The sequence below is a fragment of the Salvia miltiorrhiza genome, chromosome 5 (assembly GCF_028751815.1).
Source record: "Salvia miltiorrhiza cultivar Shanhuang (shh) chromosome 5, IMPLAD_Smil_shh, whole genome shotgun sequence".
In the NCBI taxonomy this organism is placed as follows: Eukaryota; Viridiplantae; Streptophyta; class Magnoliopsida; order Lamiales; family Lamiaceae; genus Salvia; species Salvia miltiorrhiza.
The window spans coordinates 57209015-57233658 of record NC_080391.1 but is presented as its reverse complement, the minus strand read 5'-3'; the positions used below and the strand labels follow the sequence as shown (position 1 = coordinate 57233658).

The window sequence follows — 24644 nt, the reverse complement described above, 5'->3', positions numbered from 1 at the left end:
GGGGGTGCCCACCCACAACCACAACTATAATCTTATCCTTGAGCACAAGTACAACAATCATTTCATGGTTTGATTCCGAAGGACAAATTTAATCAACTTGATATAGCCACTTGATTTTTCAGACCCCAACAACCAAACAAAATATCTACCTATCAACTTAATTTGCTTCAATTTATCATCATCATACATCGATTTTCCCATGTATATATGTTGTCCCTAATCATGATTCACATATGCTACAAGAGGAGAGGAGAGAAAAACAATATATGGACATTGTAATTAAGGATTTAACCAACAATTATATCTCTTAGGGTGTGTTTACTTTGATAGTAAAATTTTCATTTGAAAAGAATGGATAAGAAAAGGTGAGATAATATTATCTTTTTATCATTTTTTTTATCATGTGTTTACTTTGTTAGAAATAGATGGATAAACAAATTGAAATGTTGGAAAATATTTTCACACCCTCCCAATAGGATAATATTATCCAACATTTGTGAGAAAAGGAGTGAAAAGGGGCTGCCCGAATAAATTTTCCAGCTTGACCGGAAAAAATTATCCATCATAGAAAACATGTGAAAATGATGGAAAATATACTTTTTCTAACATTTTCTATCAAAATAAACACACCCTTACATGTTATACCATTTGACCATTCAACCATTATAACTAACAACATATGTCATAATTTGCTAAATGATTCTCTACTTCCTTTGCACCAGGCATGTGATAGATAATTGAACCATAATCATGTGCTCCACCTCAAACATGACGTAATCATCAAGAACTAATGTTTCACCTAAATTACTGCAACACAATCATTTCACCCTTTTCTTCATCTCTTATATACCAATTTTACCATATTCTTCAAATATTATACTACCATCTTTATTGGTTAAAATGTAAAATTATTCGTCACTCCACCAATTAGCTAGATCATACCATCTTATCTTTCCAAGGAAAAATCAGTTGTATAGGAAATTAAAGAATTGTAATAAACTTTTTTTTCCCCTTAATAAAGTTCAAAATACTCCCTCCGTCCCGCGAGTCTTGACACGTTTGGGTTCGGCACGAGAATTAAGGAGTTGTAGATTAGTGTTTTAAGTGTGTAATTAATAAAATATAAAATTGATAAAGTAGGAGAGAGAAGGTAATAAAAGTGATAAAGTAGGAGAGAGAATATAATAAAGGTGATAAAGTAGGAGAGAGAATGTAATAATTATTGCCAAAAAAGAAAACGTGTCAAGATTCGTGGGACGGCCCAAAAAGGAAAACGTGTCAAGACTCGCGGGACGGAGGGAGTATGTAGTAATAATTAGTTCATACTTAATAGTTAGCAAATAACTGTTTGGCATAAACTCTTTTCTCCTCTTTTTGGGACATAAATGAATTAAGTCAATAAGTTCCACCTTAAAATCACTCGAAAGTTTGGTCGTTTTCGATTTCAAGCATGGTTGCTGAGTCAACAAGCCAAACACCAAAGTCTATATTTCGATATAATTGGCTTTTATGTTGTTAGAAAATGGTAAAAACAATTGATTGCTTTTTTTTCCTTCTGAAATTACTTAGATTATGTACCATGATTGTGCATTTCAATGATTATTGTTTGCCAAAACTGTTTGGTCCCAGAATCATCATTTTGTTCATCTGCTTGTGTTTATCCAAGCAGGAGATTTTGATTATCATTCAATTTTCTACTTAACTTAAATAATTAATGCTGGGTGATTACTGATTACGGCTCAATTATACGAGTAGTAAATATCTGTCTATTTTTCAGTTTAACGATAGTAATTTATTTTTAACCAAAATGTTTAAGGATAAATATTTTTTTAAAAAAAATCTTATTTGCGCATTTCTACATTTTTTTTCATAAATACCAAAATGTCCAGAAATTTGGGCCTGACTATAGTTACTGAAAATCGAGTAATTTGGGCCTTTTGCAAAAGAATGATTCAGAGCCGTATTTTATATTGAATATATATTACTCCCTCCGTCCACGAAATGAGTACCTATTTGTGGACGACACGGGTTTTAAAAAATGTATGAAGTGTAGTGTGAATAGTTTAAGGGTCCCACTTTTTTAGTGTATTAATTAAAGAGATGTGTGGGATACACTTGCCAAAAAGGGAAATGGGTACTCATTTCGTGGACGGACGAAAAAGGAAATATGAGTACTCATTTCGTGGACGGAGGGAGTAATAATTTTAGTACAAGTCTTAAACGTCGACATCAATTATGATAATCAAATTATCAAATGTCATGTTAAGAGACTTGAGACTTTAGAAATTTATAAGTCAAAACACAACATATATCAAACGAGCTTTAATTATAATCAATCTGTGCGTAGCTGTTGCGTCCATTTCTGGTAAAATTTGTTGCACTCTCATTCATATGTCTTTTTCAAACTTAGTTAATTACTTCATAATTCTGCCTATTTAAACATCTGAACATCCTATATATCTATATATATACATACATATAGGAAATGGTGCAAATAATAATCATAATTATTATGAGAATATGGACATTTCATTTTTAGTCTTTCATAATGATATTTTTTTTCAAATGCATTAAATTTATCTGTTTAGTGCAATGTTCTCATGTTCTAATAAAAATGTAATTTTTCACAATAAACGACCCTTATATATATATATATATATATATATATATATATATATATATATATATATTGTGGAAGGATCAAGTGTAAACTCTATCTTACGGTGAAAAGTGAAAACTAAATCCTATGAACGAACACATAAAATACGTGAACAAGAGATAACCAAGTTGTGAATAATTGTAATACATAAAATACATTAACAAAGATGGACGAATCTTGTATACACGTGAACATTTAATTGTTCACGATTTGACTATCTCTTGTTCACGTATTTTATGTGTTTGTTCATAGGATCTAGTTTTCACCGTAAGATAGAGTTTACACTTGAACCAAACCCTATATGTGTGTGTGTGTGTTTATTCATACAAAACAACTATTTTAATTAGTATCTTAAAATTAACTTGTATGTTTTAAAGGTCAATCTCTCTCTCTCTCTCTCTCATATGCCTGCGTACGTAGGTGTGTGTATATTTTCATCAGTGGCCCTTGAGAGATAATATATAGTTGACAATTAACAAGGCAACGTTTAAAGATATCAAAATGGTGTCCCAATTTTAAATAACACCTTCCTTTTATATATTTTTGTCAAAAAAGATAAGGTTCTATGTTAGATTTTCAGCATATATGTAGCCCCTATTTTTTGTATACACATGCATAATAATTAATAAATATTAGGCTCGATAATTCATCAAGTGTAGCATCTACAAAATTATTCGAGTGAGAGCTGCAGAGCTACACCATTTATCTTCTCAGTTATATACTACTATTATTTTGGAGTGGGTAGAAAAATATGATGAAAGATAGAACTTTGAGAAGAAATAATGAAATCAAGTTGTTATTAGGGTTAGATACCGGCCTAACATCATCAAAAATTGTTTTTACTTAATTTGCAGAAAATTGGGAACCATATGAAAAATCATTTAATTATAGGCCCTTTTTTCACCTTTAAACATGTCGGGCTTTTGGACGGCGGTTTGATTTTATTTCCGTTTGATTAGTCGACCTAATCATCTAAATTAATTATTCAAATTAATTACAACTGTCGAAAATAATTGCATTCTTGTTAATCAACATCACATAATTCTTGCATTTCTCATGCCAATAAAATTTTTTAAGCAGTATTAATATACAAATAAAATGGGCCAAGAAAGAGCTCTTAAAAAAACAATACGTTACTTCAATAAATAAATAAAAACGATGACATCTTACATGTTAATTAGTCAAAGATTAATGCATGTATTAATTAGCTATGTCAATCCACTAGAAATATGTATTAATTCTGCCTTAACGGAACTTCTGATTACGATTGAATTGACAAAATATGAGGTTCACATAATTATATAAATAATTTATGTACAAATATGTAAAAACATTTCTGAATTCACAATATATATATATAATATTAATTTTTTTATTTAAATATGTATGTATAGTTTGTGAAATTAGCATATACAAGACCAATCATCATAGAGATAAAATAACGTTTTATGTTGCCATATTTTCTCATGATATGATAACCTATTTATAATTGGATTACAGTCACAAAATATTTTGTGTTGTAATCTGATTAAACAATGATATAAGGGAAAAGAAAATATTTAGTTAACAGATGTTACGTCCCAAAAAAAATTCCCGTTAAAAATTTTATTTTGTTATCAGCTATCGAGATTTAGCAATACTTTTTTCAAAAAATTATTAGTAATTGCAATAAACCATTAATATATTTCGATTTAACACGTACAAAATTTAATCCTATTAAATATAAATATAATTAAATATATGAGTGTAACGTCTACAGAATCATGTTTTACTTTTAATTTTTTATAATAAAAAAGCATTTAGCTTATTTAAATAAAAAAATTCAATGATATGAAAAGTAATTTTGAGGAACAAAAGGGAATGTTAAGATGGCTTGAGAATTACTCAAGGCTTTTTAGGACAGCACGAGTTTGCACTCACTCAGATTCTGCATGACTCCCTAGGCAGTGGAATATATATATAATTAAATCTCATAAATTAAAAGTTTGATTAATTTTAAATAATAATTAGAAGTAATAAGCCCCAAAAATAGGGTTGATAGATACGTTAAGCAACAATCATCTCTCATCTTTCTGCCTAATCCCATTTATGGTTCGTTACGCTAAATCCTCACAAATCCCAATTAACTAAATATATATTTTCAATTAGTTTAAGTGTAACTACTCCATGGATGATTATTGGCAGTAATATTATGCAGAAATTTAGGGAATGAGAATAAGACGTTTTCACGTAACTTAGGAATTAATGCATATAATTAAGAATTAAATAGAAAAATCAAACGAAACTCTATTAATAAGTTGAGGTTATATTGATGGTACTTGATTGGTTTGGTCTATATAAATATTTATTTAGTATCTGTTTGAACCAAATTATTCATATTGAAATGTTTTTCCCCTACCCTTCCTATATAAATGAATTTGCCAAATAAATAATTATTTCAAATAAATTTAAGCATTCAAATACCACAACTTATTAAGAGGATTAATTTTTAAATGAATTAATGGAGCTATTAAAATTTATGCTGATTTTTTTTACGGATAATATTGGAAAGTTTCTTAAAAAGTTAAGGTGTGTGTGTGTGTTTGTGTATTGGGTTGGTTTGTGTGTATGATTTGTCAATTGTCACTCGAGAACTACATATCAAATAAAAAGTTTTGGTTTTACTAATTTTTTTTTTATGTATGACTTAACCCATTATATTTACAAACTCCACAAAATTTTAGTTTTTTCTTATTGGTTTGGAATATTTTGTGCAGCTACGTACCCCTCTCTATTGATTAATTAATTAGTGCATATATTTCATCTCTATAGTTTAAATTAATTAGAGCCGCTCATGAACTTGCTAGACTAGCTTTGTCTTTACCTGATGTAATGATTTGGAAGTCAGGTTTCCCTACTTGGCTTTCGAATATTGCTCTTTCCGATTTGAATTAATATAGCTCTTCTTCGTTCTCAAAAAAAAAAAAAAAATCGTCCTTTTTTGTTTGTTTATGCTCGTTCTCTCTCTCACACACACACCAAAAACAAGGTATTTTCCTGTATCAATCAAGATGGGAAATGACTAAATTAAAAAAGAGTTAGACGGCGCCAACTCTAATCTACCATGTCAGGCATGCTACAAATCTGAACATTTTATTAAATCTAATATATACTACTATATTCTAATCCTTTACTTACTCGTGCATACAGTCCAAATTATAAATAAAATTTTTATTTGGTTGATCAGGTTATGTATCGTCCTAATTAAAACTATTTGCGTCCATCACCAAAAAAAGAAAAATGTACAATATTTTATCAAGATTAACTTATCATTTTTGTTTTTAATTACATTAAATTAAAACGAACGCTTTTCTTTTTGCTGCTAATTCTGCACGACAGCTTTTGTGATATCAATGATGACATTTTCTTGGCTACCATTTATTTCTTTTCGAATAAGAATTTTCTATTGCTTTATCTTTTTTGTTGAATAAATAACCTTATACTAAGTTATACCCGAGGTACTAAAAGGGAAAAGGAAATTAATACATATGTTGTTTCATGTTTGGGGAAAAAATATAGACCCACCACGAGAAAATAATTAATAAGTTGATCTTACAAAACAATGCCACACGATCTCTCTCAATAATATTAGTATTAATTTCTTATTTTTTTTTTACTTTTTATCATCTACACTAGATAGATCTGATATATGAAAAATTGGGGCACGCATTCACTTCTATATATTATTAAATAATATAAATATATAACGTTTGCCATACTTTAATAAAAAATATTGGTCCACATTTGCATGTAGGGAAAGCGAAATAGGTAAGGATAGAGTATACAATATTAATGAATACATTTCCACCAACTCCTCATCCTCAACCTTATCTCCTTGCAGCCAATTTTCTTCCAAATCCATATCATGAATAATTGATACTTTTTTTCTCTAAAAATCCCTCTTATTATTATTAAACCCTTTTTGTGATCACCACGTAAATATAAATAATGCAAAAACGAAATGACCAAAATACCCCCAGCTGGTTAATTTGCAAGCTGACTTACCATACACGTAAAGGCAAATTAAGAATTGTCCCTAGATAGGCAGGCAAAAAGCAACGTCGCTCTTGCATTAATTTTCGGAAGTTTCAACAAAATCCATTACATATCAATTTATTAGTATCAATTCTTAATTCTTATTGTTATTACAATGCATGCATGGGATTCATCTGCACCTTAGAGTTCTGTAATTTTTGAGTTAGTTAGACGAAATCTACACCATATATCTCAAACTTGTGCGGGGGTAAGTTGGTCATTTTACGTCACATTCAACATTAAAATTATTTCTAAGGCTTCCTATATGGATACGTGTATTTTTAGGCTTGGAAGCTTCAATCTACACCGATTATAGCGATCTCGTGATTAAAAGCTCATAAATTTGAATTTCATGAATGCTTTTTAGATCGACATATGTATTTTACTACTACTTCGACCAATTTCATTTGTGACTTGAAAGCACGCCAACGGATCCAGCGTGGTTCGTGCCGAAAATAAATTGATCAATTTAATTGGGACGGAAGGAGTAAAATGCGGTACCCTTCCTCCCACTAAATATCACAATCAATGTGAGACTCTTTCTCCATTCTCACTACATTTTATAGGATTTTTTAAAACTCGCGTAGTCTCATGCTATGCATATTTTTATGGAATATAATATTTTTGATATTTTATATCTCTAAAAAAAATTAAAAATTCCTTTAATTCTATATTCTTTTTCTTCTCGTTACAAACATGGCAGAGAACAAATTATCAATGGAAAAGGCGGTGTTCGCGATCTGAATCTCACCTCTTTATAATTATATACTCATTTGTCGCACCTCCCAAATTTACAATTCTGGATATCCGCCGCGCTTGAAAGGTAGGATTTAGGTGATAATGGTAGATTCATTGCCACTACTTGATGTGTTTGGATAAATTTTGCTTACATATTACAATATTACAAACTCATTTATTTCTATTACTCCTTGATGTGTTTGGATAAATTTTGCTTACAGATTACAATATTACAAACTCATTTATTTCTATTACTCCGATAGGATATAACAATTCATTGCTACTTTTCATGTTTCACAAGAAATTAGAAATTAAAATTAAAAGAACATACTTGGATGATGATGTTAGCGTCAGTATTTCCTCAATTAAATTTGAATCAATTCATATATGAAATTACTGATAAAGTAAGTTGAACAATGGATTATCCAAGAAATTGAACGATATGGATTATCCTAATTAATTTAGTAAGTTTTCTTCTCTGAGCTGACCAAAAATCATAGGGTTGACCACACATCTGACTTTTGTACTTCAAGCATACTACATGTACACACACCAATTTTTTAATTTTTTTTTTTGAGGCACCAATTTTTAATTTTAAAATTGCATCACATTGATAGTGAAATTCCCTTCAATTTTTGGGATTTTTGACAATAACACACACACTTCAAATATTTTCAAATGTCCTGATGATTATTTTCATGAAGTTATACAGTAGTTAAATTTTCTATTAAAAAATCCGATCCCATTTTTATTTTATATGGAAAATTCGAGTAAGATTAGAATGTGATGTTTTTTTATCGCTACCCTAAAATTAGGTGCAAAAGTCAATATTTTTTCAGGTAATATGTTTCCACATTAAATCGTCAAATTCAGCAATTAGTGCAGGCGGAAGACACCAATTGATGGGCAGAGGGAATATTATTTTTGTTTAAAATTTATATAATGAACGTTGATTTTGAATTTTTGACATTGATTCATTTCCATTATCTGTCAATTCTTGTTTGGTCTCTTTCTAGGCTCTTGTTAAATATCAAGCGAGAAAAGAAGCCACAGCATATCAAAATAAATTAACCACCAAAATATGATTTCTATTCACGTCTTGATTTGTTACTTGATACAAAAGTGGATCAACATTAAAATATACACAAATTAATTATTTTAGTCATGCACAATCTAGCATGTGCTGCAAACTTAACAAAAAAGATTATATTAAAACAAACTAAACGTACACATCTACAAATGCAATGGAAACTCGACTGGGAAAAGCTAAGTGCATGTTCAAACAGGCACGCTTGCAATTAAATTAAACAAAGAGAAAAGCAAAGAATTATATATAGATTTGGCACATTATTTTTATTCAAGTTTTTGGCTTAAAAATGAAGGCATAGCCGTCACGTGCGCAGGCGTGTGCCCGTATCCGACTCAATTTACGAGGAATTTAAACCCTAACAAATGCGTTAAGCAACATCCTCTGCCCTCCCAGAAGTTTGCTCAGACAATCCAGTCCAGATGTTAATTTATTATTTATTTATTTATTTATAATTTACTTAATTATCACATCTTATGTTAAGAAATAGGGCATTTTAAATTTTCACTCATTATCTATTGTATGATCCAGTGGTATAGACTATAGTGGGCGAGATATGCGCGGCTTCAATATATAGTTTTTGTAAATTTATTTTTTAAATAAAATTGATTTTGCAATTTTATTTTATTCATAGCTACTATGTGATAATACATTAAAATAGCTAGTTTGTTTTATTTAAAAAATAAATTACTATTTTTCTATTTAATTACTATAGCTAATTATAATGTGACTGCTTAACATTATGGCCACCCACAAATTAGATAAATATGATAAAATTTGATTTAATTAACTGATTTATAAAAAAAAGATTTGGTTATTTTACTGTATTGTCTATATTGTAGTTATTTTTTGTAACTTTTTATTTATTTTTTTAAATGTAATTTTTTTTAAAAAAAATAGGTACAATATAAATAATATATTAAAATAATTAAATCCTATTTTTATTTAAAACATAAATTAAATTATTTTTTTATTAAACAAATTTGTGGATGACCATAATATAGCTGCATAAATTTATTGTAAGAGAATAGTTGAGTTGCAAAAAATGCAACACGTACCGACATAAGAGCATGAGAATTAGCGAAATTTGAGTAAATGATTAATTATCACGTTAGCCACTCGCTTGGCGTGTTCCTCAAACTCTAAATTAGATTTTATGTTAATTATGCCCTAATTGACCCACTTAATTAAACAAGACTTTGACTAATAACTTATATTTATCTGCGTTTCTTATGGAATTTACTATTTGTGCTACGTAATACTTGTCGAGTTCAGAATTACGAAGGAACAAAAGTTACACGTGCCAAGCCGAAAAAGAAAAGAAAAAAGCACAACATCTTTATTCTTTTAATTAATTTTTGAAAAATCAATTGAACCTATGTAACATGATAAAATATGCTTAAAACTAATTCCATATAGATATAGATATAATGGGTTTGTGTGGTCATTATTAGGCCAGTTGATCAAAGATTAAACGAAAAGTAACAAGTACATAAACGTATCGAAATAATCCAAAGTGGAGCAGTTTGAAGCAATCAAAATGGGAGTAAACATAGACTTGAAAATCACTTGATCTGCAGTTAAAGAAAGTAAATAGCATTAGTCACAAGTAATTTAACGAGCGAGGGAGCCAAGATATATATACATAAATACATTACTTCTCGCTTCTTCTTTCTCTATTTCTTGCATTGGTTTCCCCAAAACCAACTATATTATACTCCCTCCGTGCCATGAAATAAGACCAAGTTTTTTTTTTGATCTGTCCCACGAAGCAAGATTAATTTCTAAAAATAGTAAAAAATTTACTTTTTATTCACCTTTTCACTTTTTCACCTACCATATTTAACACACAAAATACCAATTTCTTAATTCCCGTGCTGAAAAGAACTAGAGCTTGCTTCATGGGACGGAGGGAGTATTACAACTCAACCAACCACAAAAATAGAAACTAAAAACTATATACAAGTATTTACATTCACAATACTTTGATAGTGAATTTTCATCGAATTCTAATTTTACATATTAATTCAATTAAAACTCCACCTTCAAATATACGAACTTTCAATTATTCATATTCTTCGTACAGTTATTAATTGCTTTTAAATTAATATTGAGGTGAACGCCTAAAAATTTACAAAATTTACGTGATCGACGTACTAAATGACGTAGTTGGATATATATACCATTTTAATTTGACACGATGGTTTTAATTTGCTGCAACAAGTAACCATAGTGATATTAATTTAAATTTTGCTATTATCATAATTTTATTGTGATTGTGGCTATAATTAAATAATTTCTCAAAGTCCAGATTATATAAAAAAATAAATTAAATTTGAGAATATAAAGTAAAATTTATTAAAAGTTAAGACTATAAATTATAATTAACCCTTAATTCCTTGAATGTACAAATTATAGTTTTTGATTCAATTGACAAGCTAAACATAGTTACGCGTGTGATGTGTTGATGTATATTGATAATTACGCGTGTGATGTGTTGCATGGCGAGGATGCGTTGCCACGTGTCGAGAGGTGGATGAAGAAGCAAACTTAGCTGTTCCCAAACCTCCCAGCAAATCTACACCTCTTACGCCAACCATTTCCATTTCACCCTTCCAAGTATCACATTCTTTTCCTTCACCTTTTACGTTCCAAATTCCATTTTACTTTCTCTTTCAATTTTCATTTTTTTTTTCGACTATCCATATCACATTTTTCTAATCCATCGGAATATTCCTCCTTTATCCATATGTTAGTTCGAGTGTGCACATGAAAAAGACAAAAAAATATATCTATATATATTGAGAGTATATAAAAGAGTGTCAAAATTGTATTCTAGCGATTGAGTCGGAAATATTCAAATATAATTTGGAGATAGCTAAAGTCGGGGGGCTTGAGCCCACCCCAGCTCCACCCGTGTTCTAGACCTCATCGCTATTGTTGACAAATTGGCTCTTCCTAGGCGGCATAGGCTAGCTTGGGAAAGAAGGAAATTAAATTTAACTCAATAGTTACACTTGTGATGCTACGAAAGTCCCAAAATCGCAATAATTGCGGCAAGAGATTAAAAATCGCAATTATTGGATACTCCACTATATATAAAGATTTTTGGACAAATAATTGATTGAATATTGCTGCTGCATATATACGATCAAGGATTTCTGTCTCTGCTTCATGATTTGAGAATACTTGGAACTAGTTAAGAGATCAAATATATATATATATATATATATATATATATATATATATATATATATATATACTCCTCCGTCCCACGAATCTTGACACGTTTTTCTTTTTGGGCCGTCCCACGAATCTTGACACATTTCCAAATAAGATAATAATAATTATATTCTCTCTCGTACTTTATCACTTTTATACTTTACTAATTACACACTTAAAGCATTTAAAACACTAATCTACAACTCCTTAATTTTCATGCCGAAATCAAACGTGTCAAGATTCCTAGGACGGAAGAAGTACTATTAAAGAAGAAAAAACAGAGTGCATGTACTTAGAAATGGTAACGTCGTATTCAATGAGGTTGTACGATCTCAACCACTGGAGTCACGCCTGCATGCATATATCTTTACTTTATGTAATATTTTGTTTCTAGTCAACTCCCCCTCTAATCATATTATTATTGCTGATTAAAGCTTTTACCTAAAAGAGTTAGTATATAGATCATGCCACAAATCCCACGGAGTTGCGCGCATAATTTCTAATGAGAGAGAGAGAGAGAGAGAGAGAGAGAGAGATTATGTAATTGTTTAATTTGGTGAAGAAATAAAACTGGATGCATCAAACTGTGATAGAAGAGATAAAGAGAAAAACTACTAAAGAAAATTAAACTGATGATTCACGTTAATCCAAGATTGCACCTAAAGTTTTTGACATATTATTAAGAGATGTCATGCTTTCCAATCAAGATTTACTGCTCTAATTTGACATTTGCGTGATTGAATAGTTAAAAATACTGTCTATTTCTACTGATGGCTCAGCTTGAACATGGATATATTTTAAATATATATATATATATATATATATATATATTATACATTTCTTGTCTTTAATTAATTTCTTACATTATTCCAAATTTTCCACTTCCATGGATGGTCGACATAAATAATAGTCGATCGTTTAGTAACGTCGCTATTTTTTTTTTGCTTGTCGCATATATGGAACTTGCACCCTAACTATTAATTACCTAATTATCGTCCATAAATATTTAATTAGGGAGAAAATACATGTCTTATAGGTTTTTCGAATTTTCTCTAAAAAATATACAATTGATGATTAACTTAATTGGGGGATTTATATAGTAACTTTTCAATAATTTTACTACCAAAAACACTTGAATTTTCGAGTATTTCAGCATGTGTCATCCCAGATCACATTTTCAAATCTTCTCACATTTTATCGAGAAATGGTTGAACAAATAAAGAGGCTTAGAACAGCAGCCGTCCAATGAAATAGACAAATTAACTGCAATTAAATATATTGCATGGTGTAATAGCATTTTCTCAAACGTTAATGGAATCTAAGTTAGTCGGCTTCATTGGATTGCTTAAATTTGTTTAAATAGACAACTTCATTATTAAAACATTATGAAATTGATCAAGTAGACGATTTCATGATTGAAAAAAAATATGAAATTCCAAATTCGAGTTCAGGAGCGTTCTATAGTTAGAACTCGAAGAAAATGCTTATTTCATTTGAATGAGGGTGTTTAGCTAAGTTTGTAATTTTAAGAGCATATAAGATATACTAGTTTTTTAATAATTTATAAGTTATCAAAGTGTTTGATACTTGAGCTCATAAGCTAGAGATGAAATTTTTAGATAGAGAGAAAATTTATTTGTTAGAGAGAAAATGGAAGAAATATGAACTTGAGAGGGTATATATATGATGAAAATGACAAATTATAGTTGAATAATATTTATAAAATAATTATTAAATGTAAGATTATGAAAAAATAAGTTGAGGTAGAGAAATATTTATTTTTCGAGAAATTTATAAATTATTTAGAAATTTATTTTGTTAAACACTTTGAAAAATTTATAAGCTCGTTAAAACATCTTATAAGCTCAGTCAAATACCGTCCAAGTAAAGTTGGGAAATTGTAGCAAATTTTGCCTTCTTTTAAGTAACGGAATCGGCTATCGTAGCAAAGTTAAAATGATAATCACCACATAAACGTGGTCAACATCACTAATGTAATTTCTTATTAGCAATAATCAAATCCTTAAAGCTAATACTCGTCAGAATCATCTAGTTAATTTCCGATGACAATAATTTTTAATGCCGACCAATTTGGACAGTATGCATTATTGGGTTCGTCTTGATTGATTGATACCTATAAAGATTATTACTACAAGCAAATAAAATTGTTTTAGAAATTCGGTATAATTAAATATTTCGAAGATATGGTTAATAGTTTTCTTCTATTTTTATTTTTAAGCTGAGAATATTCCTTCATGATTTAATAGTTTGAAGCAATGCCGACAAATGCCGATTGTTTAGTTTAAAGCATAAATTCAAATGTTAATTAATTAAAACTAGTTTTTGAAGAATTATTAGTATCCACTTATTATTACAGTCACTTTCAATAAAAACAATAGCTTGATACAAGTTGTATAAAAATTGTTTATATTAAGTATATATCGTTTAAATAATTAACTAAATGGTATATAGTAGTAATTAACTTTTTCATAACCCTTATTATAATGTGTTCGAAATCTATACTACAACGTTAATCTTTGACGCACCCTAAATCGTAGATTCGAATGCCTACAGAGCTATCTAGGGGCACAAGGGGCCCACGTGGCTTGACATGAGTGGTCGACATCATCCACGTCATCTTCCGACTTATCCTAATTAGTGATTTCCGATGCCTATTCAATCTTCTCCTCGGATCAATATTTGGGGGGCTTTTTTAGTAATTTTGCATCTCCAAAAATGTAGTAAAAGTATTATGTGGGGCCTACTCCTACTTATCTTTATTGTGTTTTATTACCACTTATACTGTTTCCAGTCGGTCAAAAATTCTGTACTTGCGATTCTTGTTCTTGAATTTTTGGTTTGAATTGTTTTATTTATTTTTGACTTAGTAATTGGATTGATAGAAGGATTCGGCCTCTAAGATCAAAGCCGTATTGGAAATTTTTTTAACTAATTGTACTCGTTTTTCTTATTTTGATTTTTATGAACGTCGATTCATTATAAATTTATTATAGTACTCATTTTATTATTTAATGACGTTTTAGCTTGTACTAATTTGGTTTTCTATTTACCAAAAAGTACAAGTATTTGAGAAAAATCGAAATTGTTTTTTTATTAATTCATTTATTATTGTTTTCTTCTGAAAACTGAGTTGTAAACTTAATTTTGTTTTGAGTTTTAATAGCTGATTAATGGTGAGGAACACGTTTTTTTGGCTGCATGTTTTGAACGGCTTTTTGTCTAATTGTTTGAACCTTAGGATAAACACACATAATAATACAGAGCACAAACAATTTATGTTTCATCAATGAATGACTCTTATAACGTGCTGGCAAATTGTTTAATTTCATACAGTATATACTTTGTAAAAAATTTAATTGTTGCAAAAAGTCAGACTTCGTAGTCAATGAGCCTAATTTAATCCATTATATAAACAAATGTAGTTAATAAAAATGTTTTGTATATAGTATCAGTAATTAATTTATATACCAGGAACATGCACTATATACATAAACTCAACGAGTATTTTATAAACAATTCTATTAGTTTTATCCCACGTCGCCAACGAGGCCTTGCTCTAATGGTAAAAGTTAAGGTACATAATGATTTTTTTTTTTATGAGAGGTCTTGGGTTTAATCTCATCTGTGTACGGTGATATTTTTCCCACTTTAGGTGGTATTGTATTCCCGCCTGCATGAGGTGTTATATTGTTGGTGTTGAAGTCCCCACACCCAGGGGCGTCGGTGTTGTATTATTTGGTGTTGAGGTTGCACACGCAGCACGTTTCTCGTCTGCGTGCGATGCTGTTTTCTCATTTTTTTTTTTTTTGATCGGTCAAAGTCATGTTAGATGTTAGTAATTAGTTCCCCATCCACTCCAAGAACCACCTTATCTCTCCATTCACCAAATCCACCTTATATCTTCAATCTCCAATTCGCTCCCAAGAGGGATCGAACCCGGGTCACTTCACTTAAGTGAGGACCCGGTGGCCAGTGGGCTAAGCCCCCTGGTTGCGATGCTGTTTTCTCATGGTGCTGTTTTTTCACTGTTGGGATGGTGGTGAGGTCCCGCCAACGTGCTGGTTGCATAATTAATTATATTCAGATACATTTTTATAGTTTAAAAAAAAAAACCACATAAAAGTATTTTGAATTCAATATTTACATAAAATATTTCAAAAATGAGAGAGTGGCATGCGATTAACTAAATCTCCATTATTAGCACGTCTCTAATTGATGTGACCGGAATCATAATTTTACGGCGACGTGACATCGAGACGGCGTTTTCAGGTATCTTACGTGACCACGATTTTTTTTTTTTTTTTTACTAACATCTTCTTTAACGTTTTAATATTAATTTTCTAAGACGGCTCACGCAATATACCAGGCACAAATCAATAGTATTAATTATATATATTCTATCTAATGACCAAATTACAGATATAAACAAAAAAATTATAGAAAGCGAAACCTTTGACCTTAATAAATTTGCTTTAATAATAATAATAATGTTAAGTAAATTATGCAATAAACCCAAATATATGCAATATTACACAGATTTATGAAAAATAAATAATTCATTTTTCTAATTTATTTCCACCTTAGCACAAAATAATATTGATAAAGCTAATTCGTAGGTGTTGATATTAGGATTGAATAATAAAGAAACATATACTCCAAAGCATATTGTGAGAACTTTTTTGGATTCTGGGATTCAGTTGAGATATAAAACCTTTTTTTTTCGTAAAATAATTGAGATAAAAAAAAAAAAAACTTTAGGTGTTGACTTTTGTGTGTGTGCATATTTTCTTTATTATTCGGGATGCTCTTTTTATCAATATACTCCGTTTTTTTTAAGTGTCCCATGGAAAAAAGTACATATATCAAGGAAGTTGGAGTATTATTTTTGTGCCCATATTTATTATTTTCAAAGTGTAATAAATTTATTCTCAAATTTTGAAATAGGACACTTAAAAAGAGGTAAAGTAGGAACTTTGTTATTTTTTATTCTCAAATTTTGAAATAGGACACTTAAAAAGGAACAATAAATTTATATTAATATGACACTTAAAAAAAACAGAGGGAGTAGTGATTAATTTCAAAATTTGAAGTAGATATATTCTTGGAAAAGTACAGCCACAAAAACAATTGAGTTTGGCAAAAACAAGTGGAATGCTTCCTTCTCCTTTTGCTTTCCGTGGATGTCTAATTAATTTTTCAGATTTTATTCTAAGGGATAATATATTTAAATAAATATCTGATGCGGAAGAAAATATCGCACCTTGTATTTTATACTAATATTTTCCATTAATATACAAATTTATTTATATTTGTCATACCTATCTCCCCGGTCATTATTTATTTAAATGAAAAACAAATAGTAAAAAAAATTCGACAAGTTCCTCTATTATAGATTGTATTTCACAACATTAAATAAAATTAAAATATTCACTATTTATATTCACATAATATATAAAACAAATACTGCTAACTCATAAAATTGTGAATTAATGAGTAGATGACCACTACCCCATTCAGTCACTTTATCATATAAAATAAATTAAACAAAAGATCTCACAACGCAAGAATCAATAAAATATGAATCCCATATAAGAATTAATGCCAAATAAATTAAAATATCGAGCTATGTTTATCTCCACCACCAAATTTTCAGTTACCATAAATTGTTTCGTTGCGCAGTGATAAAAAAGCAAAATTCAATAAATAAATTAAAAATTGAAAAAACCCAGAAAATTCCAAACGCAAAAGGGTAGAAAGGGAATCCAAAAGCATGCATAAAAATGGCAAGTAAAAACAAACACGAGTAACTGAAGCTCTGAGAGTGCTGAATCACTCGTTTGACCTTCAGTGGTTAGGTCATCAAAGAGAAGCCCAGAATTTGCTACCTGAATTTGTTACTTACTGCCCCCTCCCTCACGCGCACCCACCGCGCGTGCGCACAAATCCACCCCTTTTCCTCTCACCCCCTCCCTACTAATTACCGCCACGCGCCGTGTTTTTACCCGAGAGTTTCCTGCGTTTGGTTCCAAATTAACCGAAGTTAGTTTCTTACAACAAAATTAACTGATTCTAAAACAAACCCTGCAATACTTAAGAAAGACTTAGCATCGCGGTAAATATTTTTTTTTTACCGATTGATTAAAGGAGGGGGTCCGGTCAACGACGTTTGACCACGCTGTTTTAGGTAAATACTGACAAATCTGAGAGGATAGGGCCAATTTTGTAAAAGGGCCTTGGGAATTTTTGTTTTTGATTTTTTGATATATTTTTTTTCCTCTGTGCGCTCGCATTTATGTGATTATATATATAAAGGGGGATGTTTCATTTCTCCCATTATCTCCAAACGGGAAGAGAAGAATCACTCACACACACACACAACGCGCAGTGATATGAGAACGAGGAGAGGGCTGTGTTATCCGAGAGTGATGAATAGGTGCGTGGAGAATAGCAGCGGAAGAGTGGCGAAGAGAAGGAAGCTGGAGCTCGCCGGAGACTGCCGGAAAATTTTGAAAACCTCGCCGGATTACGCCGGAGGATGCGATTTCTTCGACGCTTTACCGGATGATCTCGTCCTTTCTGTTCTCGGCAAGCTCAGCTCCACCGCGGACTGCCCCGCCGATTTCGTAAACGTTTTGACAACGTATGTATTTTTCTTTTTGCCTTTTAATTACTTGTTGAATGAAAGTTCGATGAAATGCTCTCCTGTTTTGGAAGAATATTCGCAGATTTCATGATTTTAGATCTTTCAAATTCTGTGCGTTTCCTCCTGTTGCTTTTCCTCTAATTAAGAAGGCGGTTAGAAGAGATTAATCGGAAGAGAAAAAACAGCTGAATGGCGGATTGTCGCATTAATGGAAACTGTTTTTGCTTTATCGTTTTTCTTAGGTGGTAAATTTTTTTAATCTGTTTTAAAAAATGCATAATATCGTTTTGTGCGAAGAATTTCAATCTCTTTCTCTTCAAATTTTTCTACATCTGAATCTAACGGTTATTGATTTTGTGGATGAACAGATGCAAAAGACTGAACGGATTAGGCCTTCATTCTCTAGTATTATCCAAAGCCTCTCATAAAATGTTGGCCGTTAAAGCTAGCAACTGGTCCGACTCCGCTCACCGATTCCTCAAACTCTGCGCCGATTCCGGAAATATCGAAGCTTGCCACACTCTAGGCATGGTTAGTATTTTCAGTTTCATTATTTATTTAAAAATAAATAAAACTCATATGCGAATTAGGCATACATGCAAATCTCATTACGGACATTCAGATATTTCTGACTGAGATTTCTTAAACAGTAAAAACAATACTAGAGTAATAATAATAATAATACTATTCTGATTCTTATTTTCCGGACACAGATACGATTCTATTGCTTGCAAAATCGAAGCAGCGGCGCATCCTTAATGGCGAAGGCGGCGATTAGCTCTCACGCGGCGGCGCTCTACTCGCTCGCCGTGATCCAGTTCAACGGCAGCGGCGGCTCGAAGAACGACAAGGACCTCCGCGCGGGGGTCGCCCTGTGCGCACGCGCCGCCTTCCTCGGCCACGTCGACGCCCTCCGGGAGCTCGGCCACTGCCTGCAAGACGGCTACGGCGTGAAGCAAAACATCGCCGAGGGGCGGCGGTTCCTCGTGCAGGCCAACGCGCGCGAGCTCGCCGTCGTCCTGGCCGCGAATCCGTCGGCGGTGGTGCCGCGGTCGTGGCTGACGTGCAACCACCAGCGCCACGTGGCCGGCGCCGGCGGGGGCGGCTGCCCCTTGCTGAGCGATTTCGGGTGTAATGTGCCCGCCCCCGAGGCCCACGCGGCGAACCAGTTTTTATCGGACTGGTTCTCCGCCCGGGCTGAGGTGGGCCCGGGCCCGGGCCTGAGGCTGTGCTCTCATTCGGGCTGCGGCAGGCCCGAGACCAGGAGGCATGAGTTCCGTCGGTGCTCCGTGTGCGGAGCAGTGAATTATTGCTCCCGCGCTTGTCAGGCGCTGGATTGGAAGCTCCGGCATAAGGCGGAGTGCACCCCCGTCGAGAGGTGGGCCGACGCCGATGCCGATGAAGACGGAGAAAATGACGGTAACGGAGACGATGCTTTTGACGGCAATGGCATTCATGAAGCGATGGATGAAAGCTGAGGAGAGGGGGAGAATTGGGGTCAAATTGTAGAGAAGAGGAAGATTTGGGGCCAATTTTTGATGGAGTAAAAATGTTTAACAAAGTATTTTTGTATAGGGAATGTAAAGTGCTAAGCTCGGAGGTTTCTTTCTTTCTCTCTCTCCTTTGTTTAATCTTATAGATATATTAGTTTATTATTGGGATTTAAGTTGAAGAAAATCAAATGTTGGAAACTTGTAATAGCGCAAAATTAATGATCTATCTGCTTCATTTTTTACTTTCTCATAACCAAATTCATTTAAAAAAAGGGTAGTAGAAGCAAACATGTATGATGATGTGAATAATTATTGTAAAAATGGGGACCAAATGATAAGGGAAATGGTGATGTTGCTGGGCTTTTTTCACACTTCTCCAATTGACAACATTATCACATGAAATGTGGGACATGATGGGCAGCTAGCTCCGAGTTCTTGATAAATTTCTTCAAAACAAAGTGAGACATTGATTCTAAGTGCAAATTATTAGGTGAAATTCTGAGTAGCCAACCACATTAATATGCTTGAATTCTGCCTTAACTTGAGGGTAAAGACTGAATTTGAGAAAGCTCATTTGAATCTACAATGTGAATGAAATGTGCATAATTAAGTTTTGTATAATTCTTTTTACACTTGGGATTAATTCTGGTGCACCATTCCAACTCACTTAATTTCATTTAGGAAATGTTGCACCTAGAAAAGTCATTAGTGTGGTTGGCAGAGAGGATCCTAGGTAGCATGTAATTCCAATGACAAATCCAGGCAAATATACTGTTCCTTTTTCTGATGCACACTTTTATGCTTGGTCATAAAATGTCAGGTAGTAAGAGTTGACCAAACCACAAAAGATAAAGATATTATTTTCTTCATTTTAGAAAATGAGTCAAGAATTGATTAGAAAGAAGGTAAAGGTAAAGCTAGAGCTAACTGTGAGAGGAGGGCAGACAAGTGCAATTTGCAAGTGGAGAATGTGCCTGTCTTAGTGTCTTGAGAGCTTTATGCCCCCCATTTGCCAAAAGAAAGTATGAAAAATCAAGAAAAAGATAGAAATATATAATTATTCAAGTAATGAAAAAAAAAAGAGAGCCCATCTATGCTCCCATAGGCATGACGCGATGATACTAAGTATGCTAACAAACTACAATAAATCATAATCACTTATTTTGATTTTATTTCTCAATTACAAAATTATATCCCAACGAGAGTGATATTAACCGTTAAATAGCACTTTTAAAATCATAAATTCGGTATCAATGTACATAACATTGTATTGAAAATATTAACGTATTCTACGTATTGATGTGTGGAGTTTGAAGGTACGAAATATCAAAATCTGAATTTATGAGCAGTTCATATAGTCTGCTTTTAATTTTAGGTGGAATTCTATTTGCATTCAAAATTTATAATGAAAATTTTGATTTAGCAATGCCTACAAACATAATTACACATCGTAACGAATTGGATAATCAATTTTCATATGTTCTTTTCATTTTCGCAATTATTTTCACGTGTTATTTTCTAACACCATAGTGGAACCGATCGAGGAGGGCACTAATCTACAAGGTCTTTCCTCCATCACCATGATTACTAGTATCTACTATCACAACTCAAATCCCACAAATTCAAACCTAGGCAGAAATTGGGAAAGTAGCTAATTAAGGTCCTAAATTTTCAGTCCCAATATCCCATTAAAAACCCACGTTTTGTTAGTTGGATTTACAATTAATTGTTGGTAGAAATCATAAAAAAAAATTAAATCCATGAGTTAATTCTTACATAAGATATATGTTCCCTACCCTCGAAGCAGGTCTATAACTAAGTACTAATTAATAATGCTTGCCGCAAACGCCATTTTGTTACGTGTCACTAATTATAAATTTGGATTTTTATGCAACCAACTACGATGGCTTCAAGAATAGAGTTAAATGTTGATGGGTTGATAACTGACATAATTATTATCTCTCATTTGAGTAAATTATTTGGCGGTACAAAATTGTATCATTTCCTGAATAAGGGCAGCAACATAGTGCATTATTAATTTATAGCAGGAATAGTAGTGATATTAAATGTCAATTGACATCTCACCGAAAAAAGAAGAAAATTAGGCGAGCATTTTTCTTTATTTTATTTGAAGAGTTGAGATTGATAGAATTTCGAATTTTAGAATTTATTTTTTACTTCATGAAAAATACATTTCTCTATCGGGTTTTCTTTTTTGGGTTAAATACAAAAATTTTCCCAACTATATTTTTTATTTGAACGAATACTTTACTCCATCCGTTCACCAAAGTGTAGTATTTCCATTTCAGGACCTATACTCTTATACTTTATTACATTCTCACGCAATATTTATAAAAAAATCATCTCACAAATAATTTATTTATTACCTAATTGTGCTCGCAAGGGTTCTTTTTCTTTTCCTTTAATAATAGTCTTAATTTAATAATAATAATTTGATGAATTTTTTTCTTTATTTTATATATATTTCTCAATATTTTTTTTTAAAAAAATTCGTATCTTTTCATTAACACCACACTTGACACTTATGATCGACGGATGGAGTATTTATTTTCCCCAATGTTGGTACACATAAATAATTCGTTGGAGATTTTCTTATGTGGAACCATTAAAGTGCATTTATTGTTGGCCGTTTTGATATACAGTAATAAACTTTAACCAATATATTCGTTTTCGTTTTAATATATTCCTGTAAAGTTTTATTGAACATTTGTCAAAAAAAAAATATTGAACATCATACATTAGGTGGTAATAACTAATTATACCAATCCCCAGAGGGAAAAATCGGTAACATATCTAAATGAACCAAATGAAAAGGGACTAACCAAGATGGTTTATTTTACCCCAATAATTTTTTGTAAATGGAAGGATATTATTATTTTCATTATTTAATTAAGAGTGTTCTCAACAGTTTAATTCATTTACTAGTAAAATTCTACGTATTTTATTGGGATAATAGTACTACTCAAACTTATTAGATAAAAAGTAAAAGATATACTACCACTTTTATATATTAAAATAATTGATCATGTGATTGATTCTTGAGGGGATACCTCTAACATTAAATTCTCGATTGTGACAGAATAAACTCCCACGAAAATTAATTGGTTAGGTAAACTAAATGAGAAGTATGGCTATGTAATGCATCCAATATATACATACGTATGTATACATATATATAATTTTACATGTCCAATTAGCTACTAAAGAAATAATTATTATACGTAATATAATTTTAATAATTAATTTACATGTTCAAATATATAGCTACTGGCTAATAAAATCCCACGGTCATAATGAACGCAAAATTATTAAACCAAATAAATCGCCTATTTAATTTGCATCGTTTTTTAGTTCCGTTTTATATTTACAGACTAGAAGATCGTGTATAACTATTTAATCCTTAAAAGTGGAAGTTCAAATCAGTAATAATAATTATGAATATAATTGATCTGCATGGTTAAATTTTATAATACATATGTCTATGTTCAATTGCCTAAACCTGAGGGTATTAAAATTTCAACCTTTTTCCTTTCGCGTTTTCTGAGAAGTCACTCGCTACTTAACTTATTATAATAATTTTTATTTTTTGATGAATATGGAACTTATTATAATAATAATTATTTGTACTTCACCAAAATTTTCATAAATTTAGTTATGTTGAATCGACAGATTAGTTCCATTTAGGTCCAATTAATGGCCGCTAATAATAATAATAATAATAATAATAATAATAATAATAATAATAATAATTGTACTGAATAAAATAATTATAATAATCATAGGAACTAGATGTTCTTGAAAATTAAGCGTTGCGGATTTATTTTCTTCTTTATGAGGACTATTTTTTCATAGTATATTTATAAATAAAAAAAAAAATGTTAACTATAATAAACAATCATCATACATGATGTTTATGTTGCATTCAAATGGAGGCCGGGGAATTAAGGGGGGTGTATTCGTTCAGGATTTTTAAAATCCGGGTGTATTAGTTCAAGACTTTTAAAAGTCTTTTAAAATCTGGGTGTATTCGTTCAATACTTTTAAAACTCTATGAAAATCTGGGTGTATTCGTTAAGCTACAGACTTTTAAGTTGGAATGACTTTCATTGATTTCGTTCAAAAAATAGGCATCAACAAATCCGACCAAACACCACGAGAATTCACAAATTTGCCAAAATCACGCGTTCGTTGGGTTCCAGCGCCCGCGGCAAAGAAGCCAGCGGCCGCTGGACCCAGCGCTGGAGCCTGACGAAGCCAGCGGTCGCTGGCATGCAACGCGCGCTGGGTCTGCCGCGATCGGACAAGCCAGCGGTCGCTGGCATGCAGCGCTCGCTGGGTATCCAGCGCTCGTGGGATGCTAGCGGCCGCTGGCTTTGTTTCTATCGCCCGTAGGTGCCCAGCGCTCGCTGAATTTGTGGAATTCAAATCCCAAAATATCACGTCAAATTCTTGCAAATTCATTAAAAATCTCATCAACAATTCATTCAAAATCATGAAGAATCTGTCAGAATTCTATAGACTTTTAAAATCCACGGACTTTTAAAATCTATAAAAATCCGGAACGAATACACCCCCTAAGATTCTAATGCGATAAATTACTTAGCAACTACTTATTTTATTCGTTTTTTTTTTTTATTTGTTTGCTATAAATTATATCTCAAGTTTACTATGACAAATTGTCCAGGT

The 24644-nt window shown here is 31.7% G+C and overlaps 1 protein-coding gene across 1 annotated transcript; it reads left to right on the top strand.

The window, feature by feature from the left end:
* Positions 1–18098: 18098 nt before the first annotated feature.
* LOC131025419 (F-box protein At1g67340-like) lies at positions 18099–20179 on the top strand. Its single transcript, XM_057955169.1, has 3 exons — positions 18099–18441; positions 18813–18975; positions 19158–20179. Exons 1-3 carry the CDS (start codon positions 18191–18193, stop codon positions 19920–19922), a joined length of 1179 nt encoding a protein of 392 aa, XP_057811152.1. The 5' UTR covers positions 18099–18190; the 3' UTR covers positions 19923–20179.
* Positions 20180–24644: the final 4465 nt, after the last annotated feature.